This window comes from Nannobrachium achirus (assembly GCF_963921795.1).
Source record: "Nannobrachium achirus genome assembly, chromosome: 9".
In the NCBI taxonomy this organism is placed as follows: Eukaryota; Metazoa; Chordata; class Actinopteri; order Myctophiformes; family Myctophidae; genus Nannobrachium; species Nannobrachium achirus.
Genome location: NC_137818.1, coordinates 9355658 through 9373399, shown reverse-complemented (window position 1 = coordinate 9373399; position 17742 = coordinate 9355658). Strand labels below are relative to the sequence as shown.

Here is a 17742-nt window from a genome sequence, read left to right as displayed (position 1 = left end):
TCGGGTCCCTGGGCTGGGCCCCTCTTAGGGGTCGCCAAAGATCACAGGGGGAGGCCCTTCCTCGTCTGCTTGGCTGTTGTCCAGCAGACAACAGCCAAGCATATATATTAAGCATGTTGCGCACCATTGCGTCCTCGTCATGGGAATTGGGCGGATTCTCCCAATGCAATTCAATGGGAATGGAGCGGTTTGCTGCCGTTTGTGGATTTCTGCAAAAAAACTGTTCCGTTTCCATTGAAATGCATTTGCAGAATCTGCCCTCATACAGTAGGCACGTGCATAGACTAGACATCAAAGGGGGCTTGAGCCCCTGCCCTCCTGTAAAAAGTGTCCTCTCCAGACCATGAATGCAGTTTTTACTATGGTGAAAGAAATGCCCTCTTTCCATGCCATACCTGAAGACAGCATTCAATTGCCTTGTCCAAACTCTCCTGAACTTTGAACGCAGCATCTTATGTTGAAAGAATTGCCCTTTCTGTGTAGAAATCCATACCGTTACTCCACAGCTCCATTATTGACTTGATTATGCTTAGTTCAGTGTGGCTCACGTGTTGCAGCGCGACACGTTGTGAGCTTGGAGGTCTGCTATTTTCGATATTTTCACCAAAAGGCCCTTTTATAGATGTCAGCCCCTGCCTCTCTAACATTCTCTGCACGTCCCTGCAGTAGCATATAAAAGTGCGGTGTGAGCGAGCCCTCAAAAGGGGAAGCACACGGAGGTAGATTGTGTGAATTATGTAATCATGAACAGGGAACAGCCTAAGGGAGATGTTATGTTTACATTTGAGGAACAAATGAATTATTCACAGAACACACGTGTAAAGAAAAAAAAACATGTTTATTTTTTTAATCTACCAAGAAATTATGCAATCTCATAGGGGGAAGGATATGAGACAAAATACTTTGGTACACTTGATTTTCCAAGAGCTTTTTGTTTGAGTTTTTTTCCTTTTAAATCTTCTCTCCAGATTCTTTTTGCAGTACTGTACTGTGTAAACATATTTACATACTTCAGATCAATCAACCGGTCAATTAATTTAAGCTTTCAATCTCGAGAATTGTTCATCATATTGTCGTTGTCGGGTGAAAACCTTGTATGTCCAAAACCGTTCGTTTTGCATTTCAGTGAAAACTGCCGATCTACAAGCACACAACGCCTCGCACCGTGAGGCATTGTGTGCTTGTAGATCTGCTGTTTTCACTACTTTTGTGCTACGGCCTTGTACGATGAAGCAGGACTTTACTTTGCGAAAGAACGTACACATTTGAAACTTGGAGATACGAGGTTTCCACCCGACAACGACAAATTATGCTGAATATTGATTTTCTTATTTTTCCTCATCAGCTTTAACTTTCATTTGTTAAACATTTTTAAGAGAGAGCAGAGAAAAGGCCATTATACTTTGATGAATATTGCACACTGAAATTTTAATTCAGGCTCACAATAATCAACATTTAAGTACAAATTCCTGACAGTGTCCAGAAAAAAAAAAAAAAAGAAACATCAGTGAAGTTTATATGATATGCACAGTATAAAATGGTTACAAAAGGCATATGTGATTTACAAACGAGAAAATGTTCTAAAATTCAACTGAACTGAACTAAAAATGAAACTTGAGCGGCTGTAAAATCCAGTGGTACTTTTTTTTTTTTGCTTTTTTTGCACGATATCGTCCTTGAACTGAGCAGCCATTAAAACAGGAGCACAAAGAGAGAAGCTGTCAGACCGTTCAGAAATACAATCTGTTTCGTTTTTTCGTTTTTTTAACCCATTAAGACCTGAGCCCGATTAAAAAATTTAATAATCTTCTAAATCCCCAATGGTTTTCTGAAAAATGTTTGTTTCTATATGAGCGTTTCTCAAACTTTTATGTCAATGACCCCTGAAATCATATGTATTTGCCACCCCAATCCCAAAATATTTGTTCCAGGAATCCCCAGAATCAAAGATTTTAGTTAAACGTGCTTGCTTTAAAAGAATAATATATTCAAAGATTTGCACAGATTTTCAAGATAAAAAAAAAGAAGATTTACAAGTTCGTATGAGCTTGTATACTGTATCTTCAATTTTTGAATAGCCAATGTTTAGAATTATGCTTTTTGTTAATGGGTTAAAAAAATGCACAAAGGAGGTTACAATTCTCACAGTTCTTGCTAAATATTAAACCCCAATGTTTATTTTTTTTACGTCAAATTTCAAAAAAATTACAAATTTCGTTTCTCTTTCATTGTCTTAGCAAGTAGGATATGTGTAATACTCAAATATCAAAGTTAACCGTATCAAAAAGTTTAGACTAAAAACCCATTTCCTCCTGAAATAATGTCGCAAAAAAGTTTCATTTGCAACGATATAGTACGAAACACTACTAGGATAAAATGTTAAAACTTAATAAAGTGCAAGAGAGAGAGGTTTCAGTAAATGCACTGGGATGGACCATGGTGGAGTCTGCCGGCTCTGTACAAATACTCTTTAAATGCACACTTCCCTTTTCACTTAATTCCTCTTTCCTCATCTTTCCCTCCCTCCAACAAGGAACCGAAGGTTCCCCTCGAGTGCATTTAGTACAGTATTTGTCCAGAGCCTGGCTTTAGAGCAGGGGGCTTCAACATGTTCAGGCCAAGGACCCCTTAGTTGAGAGAGAGAGAGATGAAGCAGGGACCCTCACAACCTTTTCATAGATTATATATAGTTTCACTGTTTGACTGCACAATCATCAGTGTATTTTGGTCAATTTGTCAATTTGTGTTATTAGATATTTAACCACTTTAACTGTCAATACTTAATAAAGTTGACCTTTCACTCTGTGCTCTTTTTCCCCTCTACACCAAATCTCTTTGCCGAAAATAGTTGATCTACAAGCTCACAACGACGTTGTGAGCTTGCAGATCGGCTATTTTTGGCTAAAGTTCTCAGAATATGGACGCTAGGCTTTAAGTGGTTAATATAAAAAAGGAGAAAAAAAAAGCTTCTATCACACAAAGATTTGGAGGACCCCCTGTGGTAACTCCAAGGACCCCCTAGGGGTCCCGGACCCCCTGTTGAAGACCCCTGCTTTAGAGTAATGTTAAGGATGTCATGCAAGAGAGATCACCTACAGTATTTACACAATTAGGCCTGAACACAATCATTCCATAACCACAGTTAATATTGTAATTCCTCTTTTTTTTTTGCATAAATCGTCAGAATGGTGTTGCAAAAATGTTGCCGTTCATCTTCAAAAATGTTTGCAACATGTCGTGAGCTTATAGATCGGCTTATTTTATTTCATTTTTTGCTATTCATTTTGAAAGTATTATTGTTAATTATATTACGTTTTGGCCATACTACATTGTTTGTTTTTGTTATGGGTACCGTTCATGGGTACCAATGTCAGTATATTGACTGACTGACGTTATACATGGCTGCATCGAAGTGTATGATTCAACTTGTCTTGGTTTATCTTGTTCCTAATCGTTTTTAAAATGTGCTAGTATTAAAAAAACAATCTTAATATCGCATTGCAACAATCGCAACATAACTAAGAATCTCAATATAAATCAAATCGAGGTCGTATCGCATCGCGAGGTAAGCGAATCGTCCCACCCCTACTTTATTAAACTTCCATCACGGTGACCAGCCTTATTTACACTGCATACTGCCGTTTGACTGACGTATGGGACATCTACTCTAGCAGCAGATGGGAGTGGCGGGTGTCCGCGGGCTAGCGGCGGAGGTACATTCAATAGCATCGCCAAAAAGACGAGAAAAAAAAAAAAACACTAAAAACACCGAACCGGAGAGAGAGATTAGAAATCACCTTGAACAAAGCGGTAACTGCCACAATAACGTGCGGACATCATCTTTAGTACTTTGCTACCTGTTACATATTTAGTCACACAGTTAGTTTATTCTTTTTTTTACCCAACTTTTGATAAGTGAAAAAAAAAGTAAGCGAGATGGCGAAGAAACGTTCTCCTCTCCCATCTCTTTCAGAATCAACAGAAAGGTAGTAAACAACGTTCTATTTGACAATACTGCCTAAACCGAGATCAGTGCCAGCTACAGCGACAAAAAAAGTTTTTAAACAACATCAACGACAACGATATAGTAAAAAATAAAAAATACAAATATCAAGAGAAAATTACATTATATCACTTTTTTATAGAAACCAACCAAAAAAAAAAAATCCTAGTGCGGATATATAGGACAATTGTAAACCTACCACTATCTAAGTTAGCAAATACGATAACATAGAAAGCACGTCAATCTTCTTTTTTTTTTTTGTGTTTGTGTGTAAATTTCCTCTCACAGAGAGCGATCACATCATGGTTTCCACGATGGTGTGGGTGGGCTTCATCAAGCCATTGGTCCCGTTGGGGTCCAGGGGTTGGGTCAGCTCGCTGGCCTTGGAGGGCAGGTACTCTTTGGGCCGAGAGCTGATGGCACCGCCCTTGGCCGGAGCCGCCACCGCCTTGATCCTCTGTTGGGGGGGAGAGAGAGAGTTAGTTTTAATTCCATTTAGTTTTTAACACCTGGAGTGCCTAACACGTTCCCACGCGTCTAAACGATTCCCCCCCGTGAAGTCTCGCGGCCCCGTTAACACTTCACCAGCCAAAATAGAATGGTTGTTGGTAGATTAGCCGTGAAATTTCTATTATTGTATTATGATCTGAGACATAATATTATGTTTATAAACATGAGCCCGCCACCCCTCCTTCTTGGACGGCTCCGTTGTTTTTTTCTTTTTTTTCAATCCCCTGGTCGTTTGCTCACCGTGATTATCTGGATCTCCATTGACATAGAGTGGAGGTTTTGGCCAAGGCATCGTCTCCCCGTGCGTTTCGTGTGCGCGATCCGTGCGCATATAATCCAAGCATATGGTCCAGGTATGACTGAACGGTCGATGTGAGCATTTTGGCTAGCTTAGCCCTTATCACTCCAGCTATGCTAATGTAATCGTCTAAACAGTAAGCAGACGGGAGCAAGGAAGCCTGAAGAAGGAAAGGAGCTGACGTCACTTCTGTTTCATGTCAGAGCAGCCATGAGCAATCGATGGACGAGCGGTGACTAGGGAAGGTTAGACGATCGCCGATTTTCGGATAAAAATCATTTATTTCGGTTTTAATGACCCAGAACGGTAAAAGACGGCGCGGCTGGGACACCCTTGCTCAGAAGTCCGGTATAAAACGGTTTTAATATTAAGAGGCTCCCCGTGGCTTGGAAAGGGTTAACATGTCCAGGGAGTGTTAACTAGCCCCTGCACTACCGCGGCCGGGAATGAGGGAAAACACCCAGTTCTCCCATCATACAGTAGACTGTAAATAATATTGACGGTGGAAAGCCATTGCTGCGAAAATGAAGCTTTTTTGGCCGTTGTATGGGTGACGCCATCATTGTAGAAATCAACGTTCATTGGTAGAAATCTCGAATTTCTACCAATCTCTACCATCTCGAATGCTATTGGCTGCCAACGGTCACGTGCAACCGCAGGGATACATGAGACATTGTCTTGAGCTTGCCGAAAATAAAGCACACGAAGAAGAATCATCACAAGCCTATGATTACAAGCCCCTCCTATACCCTGCTATAACATCAAATATAACATAAATTGAACCATATTTTCACAAAACGCATATCATGATGGTGATTGACACAAGGCTTTAAACTAGCAACAGGAACCATAAAGTATTTATGACAATGTTTATTAAGGTAAGAAAATCAAATGTAAAAGTTCGGGGGAAATGGAATCCTATGGAGAACATGTTGCTTCTGGTGCCAGAAAAGTGCCACTAGCGGCCAATCATAGGAACTTTCAGTTCCGTTGCTTCATTTTAAATCTGCAGAAAAATACATATCTCCGCTTCTTTTCCCATATCGCGCGTTTGGTCAAAACTGACCGTTTTTCTGAAAACTGTCTTAATGTGTCAATGTACCTCGATGAGGGGTCCCTCAGACTGCAGGATCTTGATGACCATGACCATGGGGATGCACATCATGGAGGCCAGTGCCAGAGACCAGCCCAGGCCTATGGACCAGTCAGGGTACTCATACACCTTGTTGTACTTCAGAGGCTTGTATTTCACCAACGAGAAGACGAAGCAACCCTACGGAGAGAGAGACACACATAACGTCGTTGTCGGGTGGAAACCTTGTATGTCCAAAACAGTTTGTTTTGTATTTATCATTTTTAAAATGTTTTAAACTAGTGAAAACAGCGATCTACAAGCACGGTGCGAGGCGTTGTGTGCTTGTAGATCAGCTGTTTTCACTACTTTTGTGCGACGGCCTTGTATGATGAAGCAGGGCTTTATTTTGCGAAAAAGATTACAAATTTGAAACTTGGAGATACAAGGTTTCTGCCCGACAGTGACGATAAATAGGGCTGTCGCGATTACAAAATCCAAGTTGATTATGTAATAATTGTGACAGGCATGAACGCCAGTTATACTAATCTCTTAAAACGGATGCAGAGTTCAGGCGTTGTAGAGATTGTAGATCAGCTATTTTCACAATTTTCACAATCATATATTTTTTTTACGACTTAGCCAATATTTGACCAGTTTATTTATTACCTTTTTGTCTTTTTTTTGTTTTTGGATTAAAAATGCATAAGTCTGTAAATTGTCACTTGACTTTCATCTGGGGCACCACAGGTTGAGAACCACTACTGCACTAGTTCCCAAACGTATTAGCTGGTGACCCAAACAGCAAATCTACAAGCTCACAACGTGTTGCTTCGTGCCGCGTCGTGAGCTTGTAGATCGGCTATTTTCACTACTTCTTAAACATTTGTTTTCTAATTTATGGAATTTCTTCTGGAAACTTTTAACCTTTTTTTGGGGATGTTTTTTTGTAAATATTTTTGAAATAATAATTAAAAAACTAAATGTAGGAAAGAAAAATTAAGGGACCCATAAAAATGGGTCCCGACCCATTGTTTGGTAACCACTGCACTACTGTACTGTAGGCCTACTGTACTGTACTGTACTGTACTGTACTGTACTGTACATACAATTTAGGCATTTAGCAGACGCTTTTAATCCAAAGCGACTTACAATAAGCAGGTAATACATCAATATAATAAGCAAGATAATATGTCAGTACATCAACAACAATATAACAAGGCAAAGGAATATCAATCTAGAAAAACAATAACATAGGCACCTAATCGGTAAAAAAAACTTTTCTAAAACCTAAAAATGCTATCTAGCTTCATGTATGGTCATTGCGGGAAGGGGAGTGTTACAGTAGTGCTATGGGTTTAGGTGGAGTCTGAAGAGGTGAGTCTTCAGTCCACGGCGGAAGCTAGGGAGTGAGTCTGTAGTTCTAAATGCGACAGGGAGTTTATTCCACAGTTTGGGGGCCAGGAGGGCAAATTATCTAGTTAGCTGATCTGAGTGAAGGGGTGGGGTTGAAGGGGTTGATCAGGTTTTGGAGGTATGGAGGAGCTTTGTCCTCCATGATGTCAGGTGGGAGAATAAGAGGTCAACTCACCATACAGAGGACGGGAGTGACTATAGTCCAGCTCCACTTCATCCATGCGTTTGGTCTGTAGCCAATCATATCCTCTATTGCATCATAGAAATTATCAGCGCCTGAGCATGGAGACAAAAAGCAAAAACAAAACAGGGTTATTTTTTTTGTAGTCTTAGACAGTGATGTTTGTTATCAATTCTTACTTTTATAGTATATTTTTTTTATAGTATATATAGAGACACCCTACAGTAGGGTGTCTCGGACGACACCCTACTGAATATCTTTACTTCTTTAATGCCCTAAAGCCACGTATTGTTGAGGCGGACGGCTTGCGTTCCGCAACATTCCGTGTTCCGTTCAATAAAGAGTCGCCTTAATCCTTTCCTTGCACAGGAGAGTTCAGGCACAGACAGGATTAAAACACCTTATTTTAACGACATCACAGAAAACGCCTCTTAACTCTCTCTTTGCTATCAATTGTGATAGCGTGTGTGCACGCTGTTCACAGCTTTCAAACAAAAAAATCTGCTTGGAAATCCGTTCAGGCATGAGATAGCAGCCATTATGTTTTCTTCAAATGTAAACAAACATGGCTGCCATGTTTGAAAGATGGGGTTGGTATGGGGTAAACATGCAATTTCGCGATCGCGATCATGCCTAATACATTTTGTGAGGTCCAAAAAACATACACCAAACAGGTTAATTGAACAATATTATAGAAAATACCTCTTAATTGAAAAAGTATTTCAGAAAACACAAGTGAATATTAAAGAAACTGTAAAAGTGGTCCGACGCAGCAGACTATCCGTGGCTTGAGACCAGGTAAGGATTTATATCGTTGCTATTGTGAAGAAAACTCTTATCTCCATCTTTTAGTTTTTATCGTAAATTAATGCCCTTCCTGATCAGACTACAGCGACGCACAAAAGCATCAAAAGTAGCAGATCTATGCTCGGGACGTGTTCTGAGCTTGTAGATCTGCTACTTTTGCATTAAAATCCCGAAAAGTAACAGTTCAGGACATGTGAGGTTTCCACACTGCCAAGGCGACATTTCAGAAGTGTACATGTACTGTACTGTATGCAGAAGTGTACATGTACTGTACTGTATGCAGAAGTAGGACCATTAATGAAGAATTCCGGACTAGTGCTGATGTTATTCAGTCCATTAAAACGTGGGAGCGTGCAGCAATGCAAATGCCAGAATCCATAAAAATAAAAAAGCTCCAGGGACGTGCTGGCCATTGGGAGAAGCGGGACAACTCCCGAACGGCCGGTTCATTCCCGGCCGGTCCAGGCCGGCCATTAGGAAAAAATTAAAATAAAATGTCGGCCTTCGTTCCATTTTGGGGGCTGGGCGGCCAACAAAGTAAATTGTCACTGTCAGGCAGAAACCTTGTATCTCAAAGTTTCAAATGTATAAATTTTTTCGCAAAGCAAGCCCTGCTTCATCATACAAGGTTGTTGCACAAAAGTTGTGAAAACAGCAGATCGGCTGTTTTCACTAGTTTAAATCATTTTTAAAATGATAAATACAAAACAAACGGTTTTGGACATACAAGGTTTCCACCCGACAACGACGAAATATAACTCATGTGTACAGTAATTGGTCACTTGTCATGATGAGGGCCTCTCCAACTCTTTTTCCCGGGCTGAATCAGGGGCCCAGCACGTCCCTGAAAAGCTCTGTCATTCTTATCCAAGGCTGCAGTCTTTGCAGCATAGACAGACAGTGAGACATTAATGAATATTGAGTGACATGAGAGGACTTGTTTGTAATCAGCGCCTGCGGTCAAAACAACTAGCACTCTTAACGGTGTGTGATACAGAACAGGGAGTGGGCCGGTACTGTCACTTACACAACTTATATAACGTCTCTAAAAGCATTTTACAAGGCTCGTAAAGAAACACAGTGTCTCCATTGTGTGTCTTGTTTAATTTAACATGCTTGTTCACTGGCTTGTTTTGCAGTTCTTAATTTACGTAACCCGACTGCTCTGCAAAGACAGGAGTATTGCCATCATCGTCATGTGGGATCCTGGTCGAAGGGACCTTGCTGAAAACATTTCTTTTAATGTTTTTCATAAATAAAATGCTCATATTTGTATATGAAAACATTACCAACAACACAAAACTCCCATACCTACTGGGAGAAATATAACAATGTTAGCCAACATCACGCTCTGGCTTCACTGTGATGTCACACTAACAGAATCCCTTTTATGCCCATACATGTATATGGAGTTCCCTTATGCCCATATCTAATAGGACTTCATATGGGAATGCCCATATATGGAGGCCACATCGGCCACATACCACACTAACAGAATCCATATATGGCCAAGACAAATGGCCTAGACAGCCCATAATCTGTGTGGCTGGTTCTACAGACACGGATCTCCATGTATGGGCATAAAAGTGTATGATGTCAGATGTCATAGACATCATAGGACTTTCACATAACGAATAACTGAGTAAGCATGTTTGGGTTTTCGCAGCATATCTCCATATACAGCACACAGATCTCCATATATGGGCACCAGGGGTTTCCATATATGGGTAACTGGTCCGATATACATCACTGGCCAGGCGTCTTACTAGCGTATAATATACAAAAAAGGGTATAAAGCTTTACATTGTATATAATAATGACGCAGTGTGACAGAGCTCTGTTTCCACAATACTGTACCCCCTCCAACTATATGTTCCCCTATTTCAACCGTTTTTATTATATTTTGACACTTGCTTTGGCAATGTAAACATATGTTTTCGCATGCCAATAAAGCTCCTCTGAATTTAAATGGAATTGTATTCCGCACTACATTCTTTCTATCACCAGTAAATATTGATATCCGTAGTGTTAATGGTGTACCCATTTAAGTGATCACTTTGGTGTTGTTTGGCAAAGGGGCATCGGTAGAAACATTGTATGTCCAAACATTGTATGTTCTTTTTTTTTTTTTTACAAATCAAAACCACTTTCAAACTGGACTCGATATTTTGGGCATACAGGTCTGGGTACTAACGTATAATTTGTTTTTACGTTAGTACCCGACCCATACAGTCAAAGATTTCCGATTTTTCTTTATTTCAACAATTTTCAGCATGCAACCAATTGTAAAATCTGACATTACGACGCCATCAAGGCCCGCCAAAACACATTTTAGTCGACAAAATCAACTGTGGATTTAGTCGACTCAAACTAGACCAAAACTAAAGCATTTCAGATGAATACACCCGACTAAAAACTAAATCAAATTCATTCAAAAGACTGACTAAAACTACATCTGCTGTCAAAATCAACACAGACAGCGTTGTGCGTTCGGAAATGCGCACTCAACGCACTGGTGTGCCATGTTGTCGTTTGTGTATTTGGTGCACTTGGTGCGTTGTCGTTCGGAAATCCAGTGCGCGGCGCACCAGGTGTGGTGAGAGGACGCAATGAACGACTCTACTTGGTCCTTTGGGCTTTATTGTTACACACACATCAACGTGTAAACTAACAGCAGGTTGGCCAATTTTATGAATTAAATTACCTATCAATAGCAACGTTAGGTTAGCAACTGCTGCTTTTCAGAACGTTTTCCGACTGAAAAAGCGCACAGCTGCCTCCTAACTGGTCGTTCGTAAATAAGCCACGCTGAGTGCACTCTACAACGTCACCGCCCACTGCACTCACTACACTGAGCGCACACTCGGTGCGCATTTCCGAACGCACCCAGCGACGGTGAGAATCCATCAGATTCATTCTTGTCCATTGTGTCATGGGATGGAATGAGGTCCAGCTATATTAATGAGAGGTGGCCATAATCCCCCAGCGTGATAGCGGCCTGCATGACAGCCAGCTCAGCATAATAATAGCAGCCGCTATAATGGCGATAAAATAGCAGCTTCACACATTGGCACCTCTACGGACTCAGTCCACTGGAAAGGTCACGGCCAGGAGGTGGAGACTAGTCAAGTTCTGCACTCGAGTAGCACTTTTTGAAGAGGTTTTACTTTACAGGAGGAGTGTGTGTCCATTTTTCGATACTTTGCACTCCTACTCCACGACATCTCAGAGGCAAATAGTGTACTTTTTTTTACTATCAGAACTGTCACAGCGGACGGATACAGCCGTATCCGTCCGTCCGTCTGTACGGGTAACGCCTGACACTGTGGTTACCCCTGACACATCACTGTGACATCGCAGGTGACATCATAGTGATGTCAGATACTCAGAGCAGGGATCTCCAAAATGTGGGCATAAACATGTGACATCACAGTGATGTCAGATACTCAGAGCAGGGATCTCCATAATGTGGGCATAAGCATGTGACATCACAGTGATGTCAGATATTCAGAGCAGGGATCTCCATATATATATGGGCATGAAAGGGATTCTGTTAGGGATCTCCATATATGGGCATAAAAGGGATTGTATACCAGATGATGCCCTGTTAGGAAAGCCACACTAACAGAATCCATAGCCCTTTTACTTGTGGTACTTTTAAGTACATTTTGAATGTATGAATATTGGAATTCCGGACCTTTACTTGTAAACAGAGTGTTTCTACATTGCAGTATTGATACTTTTCTTAGTAAGTGACACATGCGAGTACTTTCTGCACCACTGCTTTTACTGAGCTTTAAACACAAAAAGTAAGTAAGAAACTGCTTCATCCATCACTGACTGTGAGGAGCTGCCTGACGTTCTTTGTTAAAGACGGCGCTTTCTCAGCGGGCTCTCCCTCAGGAAGCCAGACGTTAGAGCGTTATTTACTGTCGACGCCGCGCAGGGAGCCCCACAAGGGCGCCTTTGTTTCGCCACCACCGCGGAGATCGCTAGTGTGTCAGCGTCTAAAAAACATGGGGCGATCGTTACTCTGGTAGTCTAATGTTACACTCATCAGGGGCTGGGAGGCAGCAGCATCGTGTGTGTGTGTGTGTGTGTGTGTGTATTTGTGTATTTGTGTGTGTGTGCGTGCGTGCGTGCGTGCGTGTGTGTACTGTGTGTGCAAAGCTTTGTAGGAAGCGCTTACCATAAACCCAGGCTACAGCAATGCATTCAAAGAATGCAACCCACAAAAGGCACACACCGCTGGCTGCATAGTAGTCAAAGAGCTGGAACACGTACATGCCACCCTGAGGAGAGAAACACAAGGGCAAGGGGAAGAAAGACCTTCAGTTACTGTGGAGTCGTGACCGACCGGTGGAAAGAAAAGAAAAGAAAGTCACAGAGGAAGAGGGACGTTAAAGCAGGGGTCTTCAACGTTTTCAGGCCAAGGACCCCTTAGTTGAGAGAGAGAGAGAGAGAGAGAGAGAGAGAGGGTTAATATAAAAAAGTAGTGGTTAATATAAAAAAGTAGAAACAAGTTTCTGTCACCCAAAGATTTGGAGGACCCCCTGTAGTAACTCTGAGGTACCACCTAGGGGTCCCGGACCCCCTTGCGTTAAAGGAGGGGGGAGACCAAGTTTGTTGTACTTAACCAAGACTGAAGAAACAACGTAAAATAGAATTGGAAAAAAGATTACTTAAAAACATTTTAGTTGACCGAGATAATTAACCAACTAAAACTAAAATCTTAAGCCTGTATCATAGTCGGGTCCGCGGTGGAAGGCTTTACACCGCGGTGTAGTCTTTTCGAGTCTTTTTGAGTCATGAAACTACAACGTTACATCATTCCTCATGGTGGAGAGCTTTCCACCGTGAGTCCCAACACATCTCTCTGTTTTTACTATCAGACAGACAGGCTCTACACCCCGTTCACTGATTGGTCGACCTGAACCGGTCTAGACGGGGTAAAGGACTTCACCGTGGGCCGTGACTATGATGGCCTGCACTTATTTTCTGACTTGAGGTGGAAAGCTTTCCACCTCAAATTTGCGGTGGATAGGTCTCCACCGTACACTCTGATACGGGCTTAAAAGTCCTCGTCTTAGTCATTTCATTTTTGAATCTCGCCCCAGACCACAATTAACTCATTTAATGCTGTCGGACGAATTTGATGGAAAATATTGAATGGTCCAGTGCAGCCGCATGGTTGTTCTTTGGCTTATGGGTCACCAATTATTTCCGTGGTAACCGGAAGGTCACCTGACACGTTGATGTCACCAGAACAAAAACAGTGTTTCCCCCTTTAAAAAAAAAGAAATAGCCATAATGAATGTGAATGGGGAAAGGTGCTGTGCGCAAGTTCGACGCGGGAACGGATATCTTTTGAGTGGATTGTTTTCAAAATTTTTCAATACTTTTTACTTCTACTCCACTACATCTCAGAGGAAAATATTATACTTTTACTCCACTACAATTATATGAAAACTTTAGTTACTTAGATTTTGATTACGGTATCATTACAAAACACAGTAACCAATTCAGCGCCATTTGAAAATAGCCGATCTACAAGCTCCCAAAGCATCCCCAACGCAACGCATTGTGAGCTTGTAGATTTGCCATTTTCAAAAGATTGTTCATGCATTTTGAACTTGCGAAACGGGATATTCTGCACAATGAGTGCTTTTAATTTGGTACTTAAGGTATATTTTGATCCTGACACTGTTGCACTCTTAAGCCCTTTACACACAGGACAGTTGCGTTTTTTCCGTTTGCTGCCTGAATAAAACGCATCGGATTTGGTGTGCAATGCTGTGCTGAATCCGTGCTGCGGATCCCAAAAGGTGTCATAAAAGGAGTGATGAGTTTTTTACCGCATGCGGCAAGACGCACAAATCGAACTGGGTTCGATCGAGAAAAAAAAACGCACGGCCTCAGCCACTCGTCACACGGCTAATTCGGATCCGGTGTGCATGAGGTCGTAGAGAATCATTGTTTTCTTTAAAAAAAATGAAATTGTCCGTTTTATCCGTGCGGATAAACGCGCCTGTGTGCAAAGGGCTTTACTCGAGTACATTTTGAACACGTGACTTCTGCTTGTGGCAGGAGAATACATCTAACATTGCAGTAATGATACTTTTACTTACAGTAAGTAAAACATGGCCTGGTACTACTACTGACTAAAGCCTGTATCATAGTCGGGTCCGCGGTGGAAGGCTTTACACCGCGGTGTAGTCTTTTCGAGTCTTTTTGAGTCATGAAACTACAACGTTACATCATTCCTCACGGTGGAGAGCTTTCCACCGTAAAGGACTTCACCGTGGGCCATCATAGTCACGGCCCACGGTGAAGTCCTTCACCCTGTCTAGACCGGTTCAGGTCGACCAATCAGTGAACGGGGTGTAGAGCCTGTCTGTCTGATAGTAAAAACAGAGAGATGTGTTGGGACTCACGGTGGAAAGCTCTCCACCGCGAGGAATGATGTAACGTTGTAGTTTCATGACTCAAAAAGACTCGAAAAGACTACACCGCGGTGTAAAGCCTTCCACCGCGGACCCGACTATGATACGGGCTTAAGGGGTTGAGCGGGGGTAGCGGGGTGGTGGTGGTGGTGGACTCTGGGGGGAGTTGGGTGGGAGATACACTAGGAATGCTGGCCCGCGGCCAACAGTGGCCAGAGTTCAACAGGTGCTGACACGTCATTGAAGTATACTTTAAAGACACGGGCGGAAAATGACATTCCAAATTGTTTCCGCTCGGCCGCGTCAAACGCAGCCGAGATGACCGGCGTTTTAATGGAAAACCCCGTATTTGGTCACGGCAATGCGACCCATGAACGAACGAACGTGTGTGTGTGTGTGTGTGCGTGCGCTCGTGTGTGCGTGCTTGTGTTACTGTACTTGTGTGAGTGCCAAATGGGCCAACGAGCATGAGTAAGAGTTTGAGAGATGAGACATTGTGAGAGAGGACACATTTTCCACACCGTTGTCGCGCTCTGAAAATAGCGGTGTGAGCTTGTAGATCGGCTGTTTTATCGGCTTAAACCATTAAAACCGGGTAAAGAATCTGTGTCGTTTTTAAACATTTGTGTCGGTTATTCAAAAACAGCAGCTCTACAAACTCACAGCAAGCTTGTACATAATTTTTTTATCTTGAAACTACTGATTTAGAAGGACATTGTAGAATCGTAGAGTCAGTTCTTAATGGGTCAAAAAGGCTTAAATACACAACAAATTGTAAAAGAAATGGCATTCATGAAATCAGTGACCTTAAATGTTGTCATCACAAGTATAGTTATATAAACGGGCACATGAGTGTGTGAGTGTGTGCGAGTGAGGTTACGTTGGGGGTAGCCTCGCGTAGCCAGGCTTACTCATCTGCCAAGAGAAAAGCCTGGTTACGACCATAGGCTGATACGGCATAGAACGGTGCTAATTCTGCCGGGAGAATTTCACCGGATGTTATTGTTTTTTTCACAGTAGTGTATTCCCCACTGAAGAAAAACAATCTACTTCTTCCGACCCCTCGGTTACGCTTGTAATAAACAATATCTAAACAAAAACATGGATTCTGACAAAGGACACCTAAGAGCGAGTTAAGAGCTACAATCTATTTAGGTTTGTTTCGGTGGCAGATGTAAACAGACTGCAACGCAGATGTTAACCACAGCACTTCCGCCACTTCCGGTGTCTACAGGTTCATGCCATTCACATTGTGCGTTGGGGGGGGGGGAACTTACTTTGGTCACCATGGTGAGTCCCAGCAGATAGCTTATGCAACATATGACGGCTATGAAGATCTCGCGGCGGTAACCCTTCCTTAGGAGGGACGGATACAAATCCACCAGGGAGGTGATTTGTCCTTCCACTTCGACAAACTGTGGGACACAAACACAGAAAGAAACATATTTTTTTTGTGTGTGTAATTGAGGGTAGGAAACATTAAAAAAAAAGAAAAACATGTCATAATTATGACCTTTAGATTTCACAGCGATTCAATGCAACACCATCGACAATTGGCAAAAAGGTATTACAATATGCATCCTCACTATGACATTATACCCCTTTTTTCCCACAAAGAGAGAAAGTTGGATTAGGTACCTCAAATATGTCTATGGGTCATGACTAAATATCCCTCTACTCCTACTATTTTTGTATTGCCATTTCAGAACTTCCAGAACAAATTCCTAAAGAGTAAGAATATTTATAAGAGAACTCTTCTAGTTCCATTATAACACTATGGGCATAGTGCACCGAAAGCCAGAACATGGTTTTGTCTGGTGGTGAATATTTGGTCTGAACTAAGACAAAGCAGTTGTCAGAGAATGACTGCCGTCTTCGTTGCAAGTAATGAGATGAGACTTTTTAACCCACGTCACTCGGGCTTGGTGAAAATCTTGCGTGGGGGCATGGTGGGTTACATAGCTATAGTTACAAAGCACGGACCGTAGGTTTACAGAATGCATTGGAATCTATGAGGGGAAAGTGACATTTCGAGTTACATGAACCACCTGACCGGCGCTGTTTCTGACCCTGCATTGGCAGAACTCTCTAATACAAGGATCTGGGCTGGACAAGACTCCTCTCTGGAACACTGGTAGCTGCTACATAAACTGTCTCTCTCTCTCTCTCTCTGTGTCTCTCTGTGTCTCTCTCTCTCTCGCTCTCTCTCTCTCTCTCTGTCTCTCTGTCTCTCTGTGTCTCTCTCTCTCTCTCTCTCTCTCTCTCTCTCTCTCTCTCCCTCTCTCTCTCTCCCTGTCTGTCTGTGTCTGTCTGTATGTCCCCCCTACTCTCTCTCTTTCAATTCCTCTCCAACTCCCCCCTCTCATATCTCCCCCCCCCCCCCCTCCCTCCCTCTTATTCTTCCAGTGCTCCAGACAGGCTGAATAATTCAATACCAAACTATTTTTTTTTCCTTCTTTCCTTCTTCCAACGGCATGCAGAAACATTTCCAGGGCACAATGGCCTCCCATGTAATAAACCATATTGTCTTCGTGAGCACACGCTAAGAATGCGCCTTGGGTTTCTCTCTCCCCCTCCTCCCCCCCATCCAATAAACCATATGAGCACAGTCCACATAGCTCTGGGACATATGTAATGAACCGTGACTACAATACAGTATTCAGCTCCGCTCGCCCGCATGCAATGCATGACCGACGAGACCGAGTGCTCCCACATGGCAGCACAGCGCGGTAGTGTTGATTTAGACGACACATTTTGATTTAGTTCTAGTCAGTCTCACTTGTTTTCAAACCTTTTTTTAAATCAGTGGTGTACAGCAGGGGTCTTCAACGTTTTCAGGCCAAGGACCCCTTAGTTGAGAGAGAGATGAAGCAGGGACCCCCACAACCTTTACATAGATTCCATATAGTTGCATTGTTTGACAGCACACTCATCAGTCTATTTTGGATTCATGTCAATTTGTGTTTTCATATATTTAACCACTTGGGCCATCAGTACCTAATAAACTTGACC

General features: G+C 42.2%; 1 protein-coding gene across 2 annotated transcripts in view; it reads right to left on the bottom strand.

Moving 5' to 3' along the window:
* Positions 1–3124: 3124 nt before the first annotated feature.
* The window catches only part of LOC308291996 (sodium- and chloride-dependent taurine transporter-like), a 70811-nt gene continuing 56193 nt past the window's right edge, over positions 3125–17742 (bottom strand). For both annotated transcript variants that reach the window (XM_080734187.1, XM_080734186.1), the window contains exons 10-14: positions 16008–16145; positions 12477–12579; positions 7475–7575; positions 5914–6084; positions 3125–4460 (exon numbers count right to left, since the gene is read on the bottom strand). In XM_080734187.1, the coding sequence (XP_080590313.1) occupies positions 4299–4460; positions 5914–6084; positions 7475–7575; positions 12477–12579; positions 16008–16145 (675 nt within the window). In that variant the 3' untranslated portion in view covers positions 3125–4298. The remainder of the gene's footprint in view (positions 4461–5913; positions 6085–7474; positions 7576–12476; positions 12580–16007; positions 16146–17742) is intronic.